Source organism: Lissotriton helveticus, chromosome 6, assembly GCF_964261635.1.
Source record: "Lissotriton helveticus chromosome 6, aLisHel1.1, whole genome shotgun sequence".
NCBI lineage: Eukaryota > Metazoa > Chordata > Amphibia > Caudata > Salamandridae > Lissotriton > Lissotriton helveticus.
Window position 1 is genome coordinate 200,518,495 of NC_136067.1, and position 19,634 is coordinate 200,538,128.

A 19,634-nucleotide genomic window follows, 5' to 3' on the forward strand; every position below is an offset into this window, starting at 1 on the left:
CAGTGGAAGCTTAACAACCTCTGAAAAATCTCCTGGTAGGCCAATCAAGGCAAAGTTCAACCAAATGATCCGGCATTGCACCAAGTAATCAAATTTCTCAGTATTAACCCAGCCCAAAAGGGGTGTCCAGTTCTACCTCCCCTTCTGCTTAGCTTTCCTGCCTTTCTTGCATTTCATTATTGAACATTGACAACAAACGCCCTAATCATTGATGAAATGTGTGCGGTTGGGGATCTAGGCACATCAAAGCAATACAAATGTGAGTCATGGCCATGCTGGTCATGTCTAGCAACACCCTCATTATACATCTCAAGGAGGAATCAAAGTAAAATCAGATTTTAGACTATTCCCAATGAATTTAGAGACTTCAGATCTAAGTACGTCTACAGACGGGCACGTTCAGAACATGTGCACCAAGTCTGCTTCTTGAACTAACATTGAGGGCAGCGGGTACTTACCAAGCCCCGTCCATTTAGCAATTTTAGCTGGAGTGTGATATAGGTCAAAGACTGCTTTGTTGTGCTGTGCCTGCAACCTGCCGACCACAACAGTGTTTGGCTAAGCTCCAGAAACTTATAAAAACAAAGATCTGAGGAATCAAGTGTTTTCTGCCATTTGTTGTTATGCTTCTCGAGATCATCCGACATAACTTACCAGAAATTCAAATGATTGTTCATTCCTCTTTCACCACTAACATTTCCATCAAAGGAACTTTGGAAAACCCACTTGGGCCTCCACATTGTTTTAACAAAAAAAAATGAATCTGTTGGTATTTACCAATTTCCGTCTGCTTGATATCAAAATCAGCCCATAGTTCCTCAAAAGAGACTTTCAGCCTGATTCATCAAGGTACCGTTTTGCGAGTCTCTAATAGAGATTCATAAGGAATCGCTATTAGAGACTCGCAAAACGGTATTCATGTAGGAATTGCTAAATAAATAGCGATTCCTACACATTCCTCATTTGCGAGTAGCAAATTGCTACTCGCAAATAAGGAATAACTCCCCATTCATTCCTATGGGCCAAAAGGCCCATAGGAATGAATGGGGAGTATTCCTTATTTGCGAGTAGCAATTTGCTACTCGCAAATAAGATAGCGATTTAAAGGGTGCCAGGGGTGTCCAAAGGACACCCTGTAGCACCCCTTAAATGCAAATTGGAACAGGTGTTGCGCACACACATGTCCAAAGGACATGTGTGTGTGCAACATGCAACTTAGAAAAATACTTTTAAAAGCATTTTTCTAAGTTTTTGCTATTTACCGAGAGGTCTGACCTCTCGGTAAATAGCGGCCCGAAATTGCGAATTAGCAATTTAAAATTGGTTGATGAATTGCATTTAAGGAATCTCTAATAGAGATTCCTTAAATGCAATTCCTCGCACAATAGCGAATTCTGTAATAGCGATTATTGCATTTGGGATGATGAATCCCAAATGCAATAATTGCGCTCGCAAAGGGCCAGATTCTCAGAATCTGGCCCTTTGCAAGCCGATTTTCGTTTCATGAATCAGGCTGTATGTTCTTTCCCTGAAAAAATCTCCTAATCTTGATAGCCCCTGCCCTTCTTAACTTAATATAAGGGCATCTTGAGAAATTCCTTGAAGTAGAGAATTCCTCTGTAGAGGTTTTCTCTGTAGATGAGTATGAACATTAAATCTGCATAGGCACATTTTTTATTTTCAGCAGATTGCCCAAATCTTATATGCTGCCACAAGACTCATGAAAAAACCTTGTTATTGTAGCTAGGTTCAGTAAACCTTAAAAAGCAGCTTCTACCATCTGCCCTGATTAGCGGGCGAGAGGTTCTCTCCAAGACCATAGCTTTCTGTGTTTCCTCCTGAAAGAGAGCATATATATTGTAGTGCCCACTGGTATATTTTTTAAGGCCTGGGATGGCCCACCCCCTTCTATTCCTAGGAAATGTCAAATATTTAGGTGCCCTTCTGGTTTTAGCATATAACGAAATAAATCTAGACACCATATCATCCATCATCTTGAACCAATAGTGCTCAAACCCAAGAGGGATAAGCCTAAAGAGTTACAGGACCTTCAGCAGGAATAGCATTTTAATCACATGGCACCGACTGACAATTGACAAATGTAAATTATTCAGCCTCCCCAAATCACATTTAGCCTTCTTAATAACCGAATCAAGATTAGATTTCACTATCTGAGCCACTTCTGAACCAATGTTAACCTTTAAATATATTGCTTGATCAACAACATGTGCATCAGCTGTTTGTGTCTGCCTATTCATGGCCATTTCAGTTTTGGTTCGATTTAAGGAGTTGCCAAAGAATTTGCCAAAGGATTGGGCATCTTCCTCTATTGCCTTCACTGCTTCATCATGGTTTACAGCTATGATTGCAATGTCATCAGCGTAGGCAAGTATTCTGGTCTTCCAACCATGAAATTGCATGTGTCTTATTGCTAAATAGTCTTTGAGTTTTGGGTTGAAAGGCTCAACATATAAAGCAAATATTAGGGGGGAATAAGGAGACCCCTGTCTAGTACCTCTTTCAATTTTAATTGAACCTGATTGTCCCCCCATCATCTGTAGTCGGTCTGTGGGTGTGCGACACACTGCCTGAACAGCCTTAATATACCTAGTGCCAATTCTAAACCATCACATACCCTCCACATACTCTTCCAGGATACCCTGTCAAATGCTTTCTCAACAATCAACAGGGATAAGGCCATGGGCTCCCCTGAAATGGCAGCTACATCAAAAAGCGCGATCAAGTGGTGGATAAGATCCATAGTACCTCTCTCGGGTTGTCTGGCAGTGACCATCTTAGCAATATTCTGGCTTAATCATGTGGCAAGGATTTGTTTGTATAATTTGGTGTCGATAAGAACCCTAATTGTAAGGATATTTTCCTTTTTTTTTTAAACCACTATATTAGCAGCAGATCATGAGTCCAGGGATAATTGTCCCTTCTGTACTTGCAAAAATAACTCCCCCAGCTCTAAGCATAATCTTTAAAAAAATATATTAGAACATTCTAGCTGGATCTTGTCAGTCCCCATCGCTGTCCCAGATGGAAGATCATTGAGCACACCTGGATCTCATCCATGGTAATAAATGTATTGTAGAGAACCCCATTCTCAAAGGCTGACTCTGTTGAGATGTATAGACTCTAGATATTGCCATGTACTTTCCTCTCTAACAGCCCGAACCCCATAAAGCCTTTCATAATACTCCTGGAACACAACATGGATCACTTCAGAATCTGTCACTCTGTTTCCCTGATAATTCTTGCCTAGCAGACACTTTTTGCCTAGTAGGCACTATGAGGAGATGTCCTACCCACTTGCTGTATTCTTAGCATTCCTGTCTTTGTTTCAGATATTTCCTTGCTGCTATTGTTTTTGCAGTGATTTCATTGAGAGTGGCCATTACTAAGGCTAACTGATACTGGGCCATTTCAGGATCAGCCCTGGTTGAAACCGCAGTCATAAGGTGAGCTTCAGTCTCCCTGAGTTTCCGATATACCCACACTCAATCAATCAATCAGATCATTTATGTAGCACACTACAAACCCGTGAGGGTCTCAAGGCGCTGGGGGTGGAGGGGGGTGCTGCTACTGATCGAAGAGCCAGGTCTTGAGGAGTCTTCTGAAGGCCAGTAGGTCTTGGGTCTGCCGTAGGTTGGTGGGGAGCGTGTTTCAGGTCTTGGCGGCGAAGTGGGAGAAGAATCTGCCAACGGCGGTCGTTCTTTGGATGCTAGGGACTGTGGCGAGGGCGAGGCTGGTGGAGCTGGCGGGTGGGGGTGTAGAAGCTGAGTCGTCTGTTGAGTTGTGCTGTGCCGGTGTTGTGCAGAGCTTTGTGCGCATGGAGAAGGAGCTTTAAGGGTACCCTCTTGTTGACGGGGAGCCAGTGCAGGTCTCTCAGGTAGGGTGTAATGTGGCTACGGCGGGGAATGTCGAGGATCAGGCATGCCGAGGCGTTCTGGATGCTTTGCACCCGTCTCAGGAGCTTGGCCGACGTTCCTGCGTAGAGGGTGTTTTTCGTAGTCCAGCCTGCTGGTGACGAGGGCCTGGGTGACAGTTTTTCTCATTTTGGCGGGGATCCACTTGAATATCCTGCGGAGCATTCGGAGGGTGTTAAAGCAGGAAGAGGAGACAGCGTTGACCTGTTTAGTCATGGAGAGGGTGGAACCAGGGATGACCCCTAGGTTGCGTGCGTGGTCGGTCGGTGCTGGAGCTGTTCCCAGGGTCGCCGGCCACCAGGAATTGTCTCAGGCTGAGGGGGAGGGTCTGAGGATGAGGACCTCCGTCTTGTCTGAGTTCAGCTTCAGTCGGCTGTTCTTCATCCATTCGGTGACATCCTTCATTCCTTCGTTGAGGTTGGTTTTGGTGGTGATAGGGTCTTTAGTGAGGGAGAGGATCAGCTGGGTGTCGTCAGTGTAGATGATGATGTTGAGGTCGTGCTCTTGGGCGACGTGGGCTAGGGGTGCCATGTAGATGTTGAACAGCACCGCAGATGATCTCGGTGACATTGGAGCGGAAGGTGGGGAGGTGGAGGCTCTGAGTTCTGCTGGAGAGGAAGGCTGTGGTCCAGTCCAGGGCCTTCGCTTGGATGCCGGCATCGGAGAGGCGTGTTCATAGTGTGCGGTGGCAGACCGTGTCGCAGGCGGCTGACAGGTCCAGGAGGATGAGGGCCGCTGTTTCTCCGTTGTCAAGCAGGGTCCTGATGTCATCTGTGGCGGAGATGAGGGCGGTTTCGGTGCTGTGGTTGCTGTGGAAACCGGACTGGGATGGGCCTAGGATGTTGTTCTTCTCGAGGTAGCGGGTCAGTTGTTTGTTGATGATTTTCTCGGTGACCTTCGCTGGGAACGGAAGCAGGGAGATGGGTTGAAAGTTCTAGAGATCCTTGGAGTTTACCTTTGGTTTCTTGAGTAAGGCGTTGATCTCAGCGTGCTTCCTGCTTTCCGGGAAGGTTGCTTTCTCGAAGGAGATGTTGATTACTCTCCGAGGATGAGGTGCGATGGCTGTGCTGGCTTTGTGAAGATGAGGTGAGGGCAAGGATCTATAACGGTGATCCGGAGTGGATGGTGTTCATTTTCTTGCAGGTGTCCTCATCGTTGACGCTGGTCCATGAGAGCAGGCGGTTGGTGCGGGTGGTGGTCGTGGGGGTGCTGGTTGTCAGGGTGGTCGTGGTGCTGAAGCTGTTGTGGATGTCGGCGATCTTGAGGTGGAAGAAGGTGGACAGTGAGTCGCACAGGTCTTGCGAAGGCAGGATGTCGTTGGTGTTGGAGCTGGGGTTGGAGAGTTCCTTCATGATGTTGAAGAGCTCTTTGCTGGTGTGTGCATTGTTATCTAGGTGGTCCTTAAAGGAGGCCCTCTTGGCGGCTCTGATGAGTTGATGGTGTTTGCGGGTGGCGTTCTTGTGGGCGGTGTAGCTGTCTGATGATCGTTCGAGGAGCCAGTTCTTCTCCAATTTTCGGCATGTTCATTTAGAGGCCTGTAGGTCTTCGGTGATCCAGGTGGCTTTCTTGCTGGTGTGGCTGAGTGCGGCGAGGGTGTTGGCGCAGTCGTCGATCCACTGTCTGAGGTTGCGGGCAGCGGTGTTGGGATCAGTGGAGTCGGCGGGTGGGTTCTGGGTGAGTGTGGTGGTTAGCTGGTCTTCGGTGATTTTACTCTAGCAGCGTCGAGGCATCTGTTGAGTGCAGTAGTGGTTGGTGGGTTTCCTAAAGGTGAAGTGGATGCAGTGGTGGTCAGTCCAGTGGGGTTCGGTGGTGTGGTTGAAGGAGACATGGGGGCTTGCGGTGAAGATGGGGTCGAGCGTGTGGCCGGCGGCGGGGGTGGGTGTTGTCACGAGGTTGTCGAGGTTGTCGATCAGAGTGGTGGAGTTGGCGTTGTTGTTGTTCTCGAGGTGGAAGTTCGGGTCTCCAAGGAGGATGTAGTCTGTGGAGGCGAGGGCGTGTGTGCTGATGAAGTCAGTGATGGAGTCGCTGAACCTTGGTCGGGGTCCGGGGGGTCTGTAGACAAGGGTTCCTCTGTGTTGGGGTCAGTGTGGATCTGGAAGTGCATGTGTTCGGCAGTGCTGAGGGTGTCGTCGGTGTTGGTCAAGACTCTGAGGGTGTTCCTGTGATAGATGGCGCTTCCTCCTCCTGTTCCATTGGTGCGGTCTCTGCCGGTGATCTTGTAGCCTTCCGGGATGGCTATGACGATGCCGGGTGCTTAGGCGGCGTTCAACCAGGTCTCTGTCAGGAAGGCGACGTCCGGGGTGGTGGAGTCGAGAAGGTCCCAGAGTTTGATGGCATGTTTGCGGGTGGAGCGGGTGTTGAGAAGGATGCATGTGAGGTAGTTGGGTTCCTTTATTGGCGGTTTGGCTGGCCAAATGCCGGTGAAGCTGCAGCTCCGGCAGGTGAAGGGTCCATGGGTGCACTTCAGGGTGGCTCGGTAGCAGGTATGTTCTTGGCAGGTGCTGGCATCATAGCTCAGTCGGGCATCACTGCGTTCGCGGGGGCCAGGGGTTCTGGCGCTGGGCACGGTCCAGGCACGGACAGGTGCAGACGGGCTTGCCTTAGGCGCGCCTTTGGCACACCAGTGGCCGCCATAAGAAGGGGAGGTAGGAGGGAGGAGCAGCTGGGAGGGGGGAGCGACGAATGGGCGAGCGGGGGAGGTGGGGCCTCAGGGGACGCAGCGGCGGGAAGGCGGGAGGAAGAACGGCGAAGGGGAGAGAAGGCGGGTAAGCAGAGACAGAAAGTAAGAGCCAGTACAGTAAATAGGGGCAGATGCAGTACAGTGATGCAATAAAAAACTATAAATGAGCACAACAAATAGAGCACAATAAGAGCAATGGCAGAGCAAAGTATGGGGCACAAAAAACGATAGCAGAGCACAAAATGGGGCACAGAAAAAGATAGCAGAACTCAACATGGGGCACAAAAAACGATAGCAGGGCACAAAATAGAGCACAATAAAGAACAGCAGTGACAAACCTGCGGCCTACCACTGGCCACCAGGGATGAGGCGCAGGTGGTAGCCTGCGGGTGGAGGCGGGCCTCGAACTTGGCACCAGGCAGCAGCTGGGTCAGGAGCAGGCGCGCAGTCAAGTGGAGCTGCGCGGCGTGGGGAGCGACCAGCCTGGAGACAGGGTCAATGGCCCTAATAAGCAAATGCTGTAGTTTCTGACTATTTAAGCTAAACCTGAGGGTTTCACAGCTTACACTAGCTTTTAAAGCATCCTACTCCAATTGGGGCTCTCCCTCCATTCTAATAAAAGAAAATTCAGGGATCTAGAGATTCATGTGTGTAATATAATCTGCATTAACAACAGGCAAACCTCTCTAAAGACCAGTTCTCATAAATCCTCATTGGTCAGCAAACGGACGTTCTATTACCAATGGATTGTAATCTGAAATGACATGTGGAAATATTTTGAGTTGGCATCCCTGAAGAAGACTAGGTGATATTAGTAAGTAAACCAAATGAGCAAATGTCCTGTGGGGGCCAAATAATAAGTATAGCTGGGATCTGATGCTTTAAGTTTTAACCAACCATCCACCAAACCCTGCTCTCTTTTCAAGTTACACATGGCTTTTTAATACTTTTGGTTTATACCCAGAGAAATGCCGGGATCACCATGAACAACACCTTCAACCCCATTGATTTTCAGATAATCAAATACTATAGATGGAGTAGGCCAAAGTGCTAGCTCAGTGGCCAAGAAATATAATGTTGTAGTGTTTTCTAAAATTGGACCATATATACGAAACATAGGGTAAAGCAACCAGTAGTGTAAAAACATTCCGCGATGTTCCATGTACCATATTTATGAGCAGAGCATCGCTTAATTGCACAAACATTGTTATGCGCCAGTATAACAACTCATAGGGTTTTAGCATCTTGTGTAGTGCACAATATTATTCAGGAACCAAGGGGCCGATTCACAGAACTAATCTGAGATAAAATCCTAACTTTACGACTTTCGGTATTCACAAAAGGCATTTAGTAGTAGTAAAGTTAGGAGTCCTAACTTTACTACTACTAAATGCCTTCTGTGAATACCAAAAGTAGTACGTTTAGAATGTTATTTCAGTTTAGTAGTAGTAAAGTTAGGAGTCCTAACTTTACTACTACTAAATGCCTTCTGTGAATACCAAAAGTAGTACGTTTCGGATTTTATCTCAGATTAGTTCTGTGAATCGCCCCCTATGTGTCTACAGCAAATTCTTCCTTGCCCCCTCTATTTGTGTCTCCTGAAGACCAAGAATACTTGCCTTCAAAAATATAAAAACTTCTGCACCCTCCTTCTTTTAGCAACATTGTTAAAGCCACAAATATTTATTGAGGCGATACACAGCTTAAACATATGGCTCATCATAGCTAAATTACCTTTTGAGTACCCAGTACAGATTTTCCATCAACCTCTGCTCAATCTTTCCCAGCCTTACCTACCTGTCTCCTATAAAGCTAATGAGGACCTACACTTTCATACAAAATTGATTCTCCTCATGTGTTGTGCTCCCCTCCCCGAAAACCCTTGAAGTGTCCTTGCCTCCTCCAGTCCCTTCCTAACCCCAACTACTCCCACTCCCCAGTCTTCTATCCCCCAAACACGTACCTCTCCATCCTACAACCACCAATACCAACCCAGTGAAGCAATCAAACCACCCAGAGCCTGAGCGATGACTCCCATTCAGACCCTCTGCAGCCTCTCTCCCGGCTCGATATACATACTAATCTAATCAGTTCTAAGGTGAAAGAAGGAGAGAACTTACAGACAGATGTGGAGGAGGGAAAGAGACCCCCTCTTTCAAAGATAAAGAAAGAAAACAAAAGATAAATGGAGTGGTTCTAATAATGCTACAATCAGACTACCAGAGAAGAGTCATATCCCTCTCCCTTCAAAACCAAAATTCAGCACTGTTCCCCATCATTATCGAATAGCATTGCAGAAGTTCAGTTAATGCCCAGATGATTGTTTGTTCAGATATTCTTTGTGCCTGGATTTTGGACATAAAGCTTCATATTTTACCATTGAAGTTGATCTTCAGGCAGATGGGGTTAAGCAGAAATGCTTCACCCCCAATATCCTGAAATGGTTTCATGAGCTGCCTTAGCCTCCATCTGCACTCAACTGTAATATGGCAGGAATCTGGGTGCACAAAAAAGGACTGACCATTGAAACTGCATCAGGCATCAGGGGAGGCCTTCTAAAAAATTGATTACCTTAGTAAATACTTCCCAAAGTACACAAGGACATCTCTAGGTCTATTAGCGCTCTCTCCTGTTCAGTAGCCCTATTTTTTTAGCATCAAAGAAAATCAGTGTACCCACTGCACCTCCTACTCCTGATTCCATGAAGACAGTTCAGAGAATGCACCTTTGAGAAGGTCCAACATGACCGCCCTAAGGTCATTGCCTTCTATTCCTTCCGCCAGCCTGGGAAAGCTGACATTATTCCACCTTTGATGGTTCTCGAAGTCCTCAATTTTCCACATTATATCAGAGATTTGAGACTCCTAAGATTCCACCTGGCCCTTGAGTACCCCAAGATCAGTCTCTTCAAATCTGTAATCTTTCCTCTCAAACTCGACAGGTTCATTTGTTTTAGTGCATCTTGCAATTTCTTAGTTGCAAGCCGAGCCCTACTACTGTCAGGGCGAGTCTGATGCTTTTTTAATAGAACTCTAAATAAGCCTCAAAGAGGGCTCTTCTGTTTTCTCTGTGGGTGTCAGCTGGCTCTTTTCCACGGTGGATAAAATCACCTCAGAACCACGAAATTCAGGATATAACTGCTGTATGGCCGAGTAGTGCCATTTCAAAGCTGTTGCCACCTGAGACCAATTTCCCATTACACAGGCGTGAATACTTTCTTTTGATTTCTCATGCTGTTTTAGTCACTTGACTGTGGAGCTTGGTTCTTCAGAAGGACTGCTCTCGCTGCCCCACGAGGCAGATAAATAAAAGTCATCATCACAGTCATTGGGGCTAGGGATAAGACATGTGGATTCTAAACCTTCAGTAAGTGAGAAAACATTATCTCCCCCATTATGATAGTTGTCCAAGCTTTTATCTAGTGTTGTGCCATCCACCTAGTGCTTGACCGAATTATTGTTGCTAGCAACAAATGCATTACCATTTCAAATGCTGCCTAAGATTTTTTAAACATGTGTAACCTTGGAGAGGGCACTGAACACAATCGTTATCTCCTGTAAGTCCTGTAGGCCTCTCATTTAGGACCACAGTCCAAGGTAGGTCCCTAATAAACCCAGTTCACTCATGGTCTCCTGATCAACCTCACACAACCCAATTGCTCCTTGCTTGTTACTGACCTGCAGCATTGCCATCACCTCCTGGTTACTTGGTCCTGCGGTCCCCCAGACATTCTGGGGAGCAGTCATTAAATGCTGAGTCAGATCTTCAGACGTACTTTTAATGGGTGCCTGACCATGCTGATCAGCTGCAACATTACCCTTTTGAGTGACCTCAAGTTCCATCCCCCTTGTTGTACCACCTGCTATCTTGACTGCTGCGGGCATCCAAGATTACTTGATGAAGGGATTCAGGCGTTCAGTGATTGAAATTTGCGGCTGCGACCCTGCCTCTTGTAGCCCACATGATAGAGTGTGCTGGCGAATATGCTTCTCCCACACCATGCGAGACAGCCTCTCTGCTCCCTCTAGCATTTCGAGACCCAGAAGCAGGCGTTTCAGCCCAATCATAGACAGATGTTGTATTTTAAGGTGTCACTACTGTACCTTGAGCATGCCCAACACTCAGTCTGGTGCCGAGGACCCACCACTAACAAAGCCCTCTTCTAGTCAGTCCAGCCACTCCTGCCACCTGAGAGGCTTCTGAGGACACAAGCAGCAGTATCCAGACCCGATCAGCAAATGAGTCCATTGTTTAACCCTGAAAGCAGAACTGGAGTAGTCCTGTATGCTGATCCTCCTTGGGAAACAAAACGCAGAAAGAATTGAAAGAGAGACATTAGCGGAAGCACAACATGGTCACCATCTTTCTTCGACACCCCTCCTTTTTCATAAATGTGCTTTTTTTGGCATTTGGACTCTATGCACTTTACCACTGCTAACCAATGCTAAAGTTCTTGTGCTCTCTCCCTAAAACATAATAAAAGTGGCTTACACCTGATTGACACATGTAATGTACTTATTTGTCCCTAGTGCATGGTACGACATGTACCCAGGACCTGTAAATTAACCACTAGATCTGTCACCCACTAAAGTAGCACTTTAAAACAGGTCTCAGTAGTATTGCTCCAATCTGCCATTGCGACCTGCAAAAAAAACTTTCATCAGACATAAACGATCATTTTTAATACATATGAGTCACCACTAAGTCCGCCCATATCAGACCACAGGGCAAGGTGCATTGTGTGTAACAATTAGGATGTTTTCTTAAGTTTTACATGTCCTGGTAGTGAAAAAAAAAGTTGTTTTTTACTACTCCGATGCCCAGCTCTCCCGTTGGATAACATAGATTTACCATATTACATTTAATAAGTGCTAACTTTTGATTGGGAGCAGATAGGGATCTCATGTTTAAACTCAAATGAACTGTAATTTAATATCCTCTTTTTTAGTTAAGTCGGAGTTTCATTCAGAATTCTGACAATTGCAATTTTAGAAAGTTGACATTTTCTTGTCCTAACAATTTAACCCTTCTGCCTGTGTTCTGGGACACATGACTGAATGAATCTGCTGTTGGACGTTTGGTATTCCTTAAAGACAGTGAGACAAAAGAACAGTAAATGTTGGTAGGATGAGACAGTGCTTAATTTGAGCCAGTGGTTTCCGGTACTCGGCACCAGTACTTACTTGTCAACACTTGCACTTAAAACAGTCTCCCACATGGTGGTGCTGTTTGTCTAATTTAGAGATCAGCACCACCACAGCAGTTTATGAATTAAATGTATATTAAAAATGACAAATACCTGCTGCTCAAGCCATTCTTCTAGCTTTGGGGGCCTGGAATAGTCTAAAATGTCACACTTGTAGGTGGATGATGGTTGTTGTGTTGGTATTGACACTGGCAGCACTGGTAGGGGCAACGGGTGCTGCAAGCTGCAGTGGCCTCCTGACGAGGGTCATGGCTCTTACTTATTTACAAATTAAGCACTGGGATGAGATAACCTGCCAGCTGTTTCCTGCTCCACTTACACATCAAAGAGCTTCCTCAAGCACACACATAAAGAAACCTGACACTAGTCTTTTATCACCCCAGACTTATTGAGTCTTGGCATGGGAAGGGAAGGTATTTCTAGGACCAATTGTTTGTGTACAATCGAAAGATATCCCATTTCAATGCTGGCACCATGCATAACTATTGATACTTCTGAGCCACTCTTTGGTACATTCCTGGATATGTGGAAGACTGCAGAGGGACTTCCTTGTGCCCCAAAGAACTACCCTGCTGCTTGAGGCCTGCCTTTTCCTCCAGAAGGCTTACATTCTGTTTGAACCTGCCTTGCTGATTGAAGGAGAGCTGAATTGTATTCTTAAACTCAGGCCCACCAGAAGTGACTGTAAGGACTATTTGGCTGGTCTCCTGTGTGATCCACATTGACATAAGTTCCAGAGACCTCCTACCTTGCACTTGTCTTCTGTACTTGTACTAACCCTCAAGTGTTGCCCTCCCCCCGTCCTGGACCAGATCCTAGGCCCTTAGAAGTTGTGTTAAATGTGCTGCTCCTTCCTAACCTTAAAGCTTGGGACTTTAAAAACAATCACCAAAGGTGCCGGAAGAACTGGCAGAAGACCATGACATACCTGCCGGTTGACCCCTTAAGGTGCATCATCGGTCTTCCTGACTTCACAGTAGCCCCTGGTACGTTCTTCTCTGTAGCAGCAAATCCTGTCCAGTATTATCCTGTGTGTGCAGTTTACACTGCTATGTTGTCTTGGTATTTCAAACCCTTGCCAAGCCTTAAACTCCCCTTTTATAACATATATGTCACCCCTTAACCTCTTAACTGCGTTCTATTGAGCGGGCGGGGCAGCGACGGCCAACGGACGTGCACAGCACTACCAAGGTAGTGCATGCGATGGCCGTTGGCCGTCGGCAGCAGCGATGAGGTTAAGTAGGGTAGGGTTCTATAGGGCAGGGTGCTATATAATCAAAAGGTAGAACATGTACTTTTAAGCTTTATCATGGTAGTTTAAAAAACTTCCAACATTGTTTTCCCCACTGTGAGGCCCACCCCTCTTATAGGTAAAAATGGTGAATTCCTTATTACAATTTAGAAGGTGTAATTTCTGCTTGAGAAGGAGTAGACCTGTCATATTACTAAAATTGTAATGAAAAATCCTGTTTACTGGTAAAGTCGAATTTATCATTACCCTTCTAAAAATGCCACTTTTAGAAAGATGCAAAAAGAACAATTGATGGGCAGAAAAGTGCAGAACAATATCACACATTCACCCCAGTACCGAGATCTGGGCCTAAATCCATTGTGTTTTTGATCACCATGCCATTCCAGTTTGAACCCACTGTGCCACTGGATTCAAGCTATCCTGGCTGAAACCGGTCTTAGGGTGCTTGTTTCCAGTCCAGGGAGGACCTGGCTTGGCAGTTCTGGCTGAACTGTTCCCGTGAGGCACAGGGTCAAGATTGATTTGCACATGCCCAGGTCTAAACTGGGGTGGCATGGTGAGAAAAAGAATGATGGATTTAACAAAGATCTCTTGACTGGGGGTGAATGTTTTGATTTGTTCTGGATTCAGTCGTTCAATTGTTTGTCTTTTACTTTAGAAAGATGGCATTTTTCTTCTATTAGCCCTGTGGGCCTGCAGCCTTTCTCTAATAACTTTGTAATTTCCTCTAGACAGCCACACACAAAGGGAGTTTAGGTATGACTAAGAGACCATCCACAGCCTGATGGGTCATCCTGGGCAGAATGGGAAAGAGAAGCTTCAACACCTGAATAAGCTGTGTCCTGTCCTCTTACAAAGGGCTGCATACCCTCCTGGAGAGAGTCTGGAGCCAGAGCTGTGATGTAGGGCCTCTATGCACAACAAAGCCCCTCTTTGAAGTCACTTCCACTAAAAAAGCACAACTGGGTATACGTACAAATCTGTACAATACTGGACCTGTGAAGAACTCTGTCAGGAGGAAGGACTGCTGTGTTGCTACAAAAGACTGCCACTCTGATAAACTGCTGCTCTGGAAGAACTGCTTTTCAGCTGTGTCGCCCTGCTGCCTGCTACCACCTGCCCTGCTGAGGAAGGACTGGTCCCATCTCAGTAGAACCCAGCGTGACTCCAAGGGCATGCTGGCTTGCACCCTGTGCTAAGTATCAGCCACATCAAAGACTTTTCATCAAACTGCAAGAGTACCTTGCTTTCTGTAAGTCTTACCCTGCTGCTTAGTGGTGCCAATCCAGTCCTGGGCCCTTGGAAGTGGGTATAAAATTTTGCAACATCATAAATCAATCCATCAAAGCCATTGCACAGACCAAAAGAAATGCATCTCCATTAACGCCGAAGCATCTAGGAGGCTGCAAAGATTGAGTACATCGCTTTGCCTACTGCTCGATGCCATTGTGCCTCAGGATTCGGTGCACCTCCTTGGATGCCGATGCATCACTGCATCTACGATGATCAAAGTCATCACTTTGCTGACTGCTCAACACATCACAGCAATTCCAGACACATCCTCAACTTTGCGCAGCTCGGAACCAACGCATTTCTTCCATCGTTAGGATCAACGACAACGCATCACATTCTTGGCATCCACAATGTCGGTGATTCATTCAAGATACTTTTTCAGTGGGCCAAGGCTTGTCCCTAAATCCAACCTGCACTCCATTACGGTCAGCCTGAACTTTCGGATTTACCATAGTCAAAGGCAACCAGATAGCCCTGGTTGATGCTTTAAGCTTTTCAAGTACTACATTTAATCTTTAATAATTCAAAACTTACATTTTACTTATTGGATTTTTGTCATTGTGCTCTTGATTTGCCCATTTATTTATTTAGTGTGTTTTATATAGCGCACAGCTACCCCAACGGGGTGTCCCGGCGCTTCTGCAGGTGTGCTGTCTCAAACAACAGTGATTCTTAACAAAAGAGGAAAGTCTTCAGTGCTTTCCGGAAGGGCATCTCTTCCTGAGTCCATAGAAATATACTCTGTTTTTCCAAACTAGTGTTGAGTTTTTTTTGTGGTGTTTTCATTGTGTTACTGTTTGAAGTGCTGCACAAATACTTCACACATTGCCTCTAATGTTAAGTCTGATAGCTATGTGCCAACCTACTTGCGGGTGAGCACAGGATCATTTAGGGTATGTGGTGACTTACCCTGACTACAATTGTGGTTCCTGCTTGGACTGGGTGCATACCTCTGCCAACTAGAAACCCAATTTCTTAACAGTTACAATTTAAAATTCTCCTAGTCAGTAGGATTGGTTCTGCTCTATAAAAAAAATTATTGTTCGACCAATGTTACGATGGGAGCTGAAAATGTCTGCTGGCTGTACAGTAGATAGTATAGGGCCATACGATTTTGATGCGTGAACAGGAATAAAAGCCTTTGTTTAAGTGGACTATAGCAAGGCAACTTTGTGAACAATACATCTAATGTAGATTATGTGATAAATACTGCTTCTCATTTGCAACCAAGTTAAAATAATAGTGCATCATCTTATTTTCTATATTCCTATTATCAGGGGGAATGCCAAAAATATGCTTGGCACGCCGTATAAGAAAGGAAAATCATGTGGTGACTGTCCTAAAGCATGTGACGACAAACTGTGTAGTAAGTATCAAAGTAAGATTTTTTTTTGTGATTGAAAAACGTATTTATTTTTGCTAAAGCACCATGTTCCTTTCATAATAAATTCAGCACTTTTCTCTACATAGAATATTTGGGTCTATATAATATTACTCAGGGATTCGATCTGCAGTCAGTTCCTCTACATAGAATATTTGGGGGCATATTTATCATTTGTTTGCTCAACGTAGTGCAGAAAGACAACTCGCTGTGCCATGATTTGTGAAAGGCAGAGGGCAGGAATGTGCCATATCTTTCATGATTTGGTGCAATCCTGCTCTTTCCCTCTGTGAGTGGTGCACGAGTGGCTTCCAACCCAGGCACCCTTTCACCGGGATGCAAGGGTGCCTGTGTTGCAGGCAGGATTGTTTTTGTACAGGAAGGAACACCTTCCTGCACAGAAAAAATCGTCTGAGGAGTTTTCCTCTTTTTGTCTGTGCTGCAGAATGCTTGGGAACACCCATGCTCCACCCACGGAACGCCTCCCTGAGGCATAGGAACGCAGGGTGGAGACTTACGCTTCCTTGCGTTACCCGAGATTTGCCAAGCCATGCATGATTTGGTAAATCTCATTCTAGGTTTTATGCTGCTCTACGTCCTCTTGCTTGGTGCCTTTGATAAGTATGCCCCTTGGTTCTTATGCAATAACATTCAGGAATGTGGTCTGCAGTCAGTCCTCTACATAGAATTATACAGTAATTCTTAGGAATTTTATCTGCAGTCAGTTTCTCGTACCTGCCCCAATTAACAGGAAAAATGTGTTTGTAAGTTCGGAGAGCAAAAATATTCTGAGAATCAAGCTTTGACGATACTTTGTGCCTCCAGCCCTATATTCCACTCATGGCCTTGGGAAACTTTCCTCATATTTTCTTAGAAGAAGGGTTAAGATTTGCAGCATTAGTTTACCCGTGAAGGGCTATAATGTGTCCAGTGGGAAGGTGACGTATTTGAGAGCTGAGGTGTGCCTTTTGGGAAGGTGAGCTGGCAGAGGGTGTGTCTACTGTGAAGGTGACCTAGGGAGTGGTAGGGTATGTCCATTGGGAAGGTAAATTAGCGGCAAGCTAGGGTGTGTCCACTAGCAAGGTGACCACGGGGAAAAGGGTGCCCATTGCGTACAGGACCTAGGGGAGAGGTAGAGTGTGTCCATTGGGAAGATGATTATGACCCACAAATTGTTACATTTGTCAGTATTCATAAACATTCCATGGACTGTTCACATCCAATTTGCATTCTTAATTTAAGTAACAGTAGTGGAAAAGAGATTTTAAAAAAATCATATTTTTCTATACGGAAGACAAGAAGAAAGTTAAGGTACAGTTCTACTCTTACCCAAACCCTACAGTGAGGACTGTCGTCTGCTGCTATTAAGAGTTAGGCGTGCACATGGAAAGTTATTACCTATTACTTTCACGATCATCAATACCCTTCCCCAGGCTGCAGGTTTGTGTACATCTTCTCCTTATCTGGTGTTAACCCTAGTATATTCCAGAAATGGGGTTAAAAAGTAAATGCTGTGTAATGGTTGGTAATGCTACAAGGAAATAGGCATACATGACGAACCTAATGGCATCCTCCCATATTCAACAAAAGGGGGCAAAATAAGTCTCTATTGCCCTCTCTTTCTCATGACCTTCACAAAGAGAACACGGCGATTCACAAAAGTAAGGTGAAGACAAAAAAATCTGCATCATATATAGAATTAACCAGCGATAAAGGAGGCAATGATAATTTTCTCTATTATGGAATTGCACATATACCTAGGATATATTTAAAGCAAATACAAAAAGTCTTGGTATGTGTTTTTTTTCAAATCGTGATTACTAGATCACTGGTGAATTGTTGTCCGTATGAGTGAGCCACTTGATTTACAAAGGATATTTACAAACTCAAACCTAATTTACATCTGTAAATGGGAGTAATTTATACTTAAGCTAGTTGAACTCTATTTACATAAGTTTAACAACGAAGGTAGGTCGGTGATATAAGGGAAAACATTATATGCATGACGGTGCAACCAAAACATTGTCATGCTTTCTGTTATGTTTCACTTGTCAAAAACATCAGAAGGGTGTTAGGCGAGAGTGTAGGGAAATAGAGTACAAATGAGGTGTGTGCTCAGGGTTATCGTTTTAAATATTTCCAAATATTACCTACACTTGTCTGCAGATTTATTTTACAACTTGAAGGTCGATATAAGTAACTATAGTACAGAGTGTTGGGAGTTGCTCCAATTACCTACACTTTCTGAGAGGAAAGGAAGACAGGAAATGCAAAGAATAATACTATAAAATAAGAAAAGAAATCGTTTAGTTATGGCCAAAATACCAACAAAAAAAACCTAATTGGAATTTGTAACATTAAATTACAAAACACAAACATTTAGGTAAACAGTCATAGATGTTTCTTTATATTGAATACATTTGTGTCTGTTCCCTGAGACAGTTTTAGGTTATGCCTGTTTTGAAAAGGAAGGTTGGTAGATACCACCTACACGTATAAATTAGGAACAGACAGAGGTTCATCTTCAGAGAGTTTTATATTATAACATTTTTTTTGCAAATCATGTCAGAGTATATTAGCCTTTGTTTAAAAGATATGAAGGACATAAGCAAGTAGCATACCAAAGTATTTTATTGGTAGGCGAGCTGAAGACAAATTCCAAGGCCATAGCACAGTTTGTTATGAGCTTTAAACATGAATTGATTATTACTATGTAAATTGTGCTATATTTTTTATAAAATACGAGTATGTGGTTTAAACAAAAGCAAAGGGGCACCACAAAAGACCCAGGGAGGTAAAAAAAATTTTTTTATACCTGTGTCCACAAATGTATTCTTCAAAGTTCTTCTTTTTATTTTGAAACTGGATTAAAACACAATCAAGATGGTCATAAAACAACCAACGTGTTTCGTCCTTACACAAGGACTTCTTCAGGGGACAAAAAGTCTGTACGTAATTGCAAGGCGATGAATAGTCCAAGGAATGAGAGTAACCAGGAATATAATGTAATACCATCAGCTTGTCTATTTTATAAAACAAGCAGTTCGCTCTTCACATATGTCGAGCGAAACGAGCAGTCCGACCAATCAATAAGTTGGTGTCACTGATGATATCAAATTTAGTGCTGCAATTGATTTTGTTTCAAATCAGCGTCATATCTTGTCAAGCAAGGCAACTCTTTATGCGTTCACTCCATCAAGGAATGATCCATGGTCCAGAACAAATGAGGGGGGACCAATGTGTTTTGGCAAAATTGCTGTGACTAACCAGAATCAGTTGAATATGAAAGTTCCTTACATCTACTTCTCGAGGATGGGACATCTTGGTTGTGTTTTAATCCAGTTTCAAAATCAAAAGAAGAACTTTGAAGAATACATTTGTGGACACAGGTTTAAAAAATATTTTTCGTTGTCTGGGTCAGTTGTGGTGCACCTTTGCTTTTGTTTAAATTGTGATATTCTTATATTGGAATTGCATTGTGACAGTGGGTGATTTCTGGGTAGTTCCAGAGTATACACATATAATATAGGGATAGCGAGTCAGGTGCTGTTGTCTATAGGGTTCTACTGTCTCGCTTGACTTACTCTAACCGAGTATGTGGTTTGTTGGTTATTTATGTGTATGTGATATTCATGATTAAAATTAGTTTATATATTATAGTACTTTTAAGATAGAAAAAAGAGGCTTTGTGTAAAAAGAGACAGGCCACAATTGGCAACTTTCGCACCAACATTTTACTACCTCTCTCTAAATCTGTGATGCAATGTATCTACTAACGTAAAAACCAACAGTTAAACAAGAATGTGGAATGACCTGCCTAATTAATATCAGCAGGTTGTGTTGCCCTTTGATAGCTAGAAACAAAGTGATGGTGGCCTGTACTGAACAGC

General features: G+C 44.3%; 1 protein-coding gene across 1 annotated transcript in view; it reads left to right on the top strand.

Moving 5' to 3' along the window:
• Nucleotides 1-19,634, top strand: part of LOC144761289 (cysteine-rich venom protein-like) — an 81,304-nt gene that overhangs the window by 60,851 nt on the left and 819 nt on the right. The window contains exon 8 of the mRNA XM_078646740.1: nt 15,641-15,729. Within this exon, the coding sequence (XP_078502866.1) occupies nt 15,641-15,729 (89 nt within the window). The remainder of the gene's footprint in view (nt 1-15,640; nt 15,730-19,634) is intronic.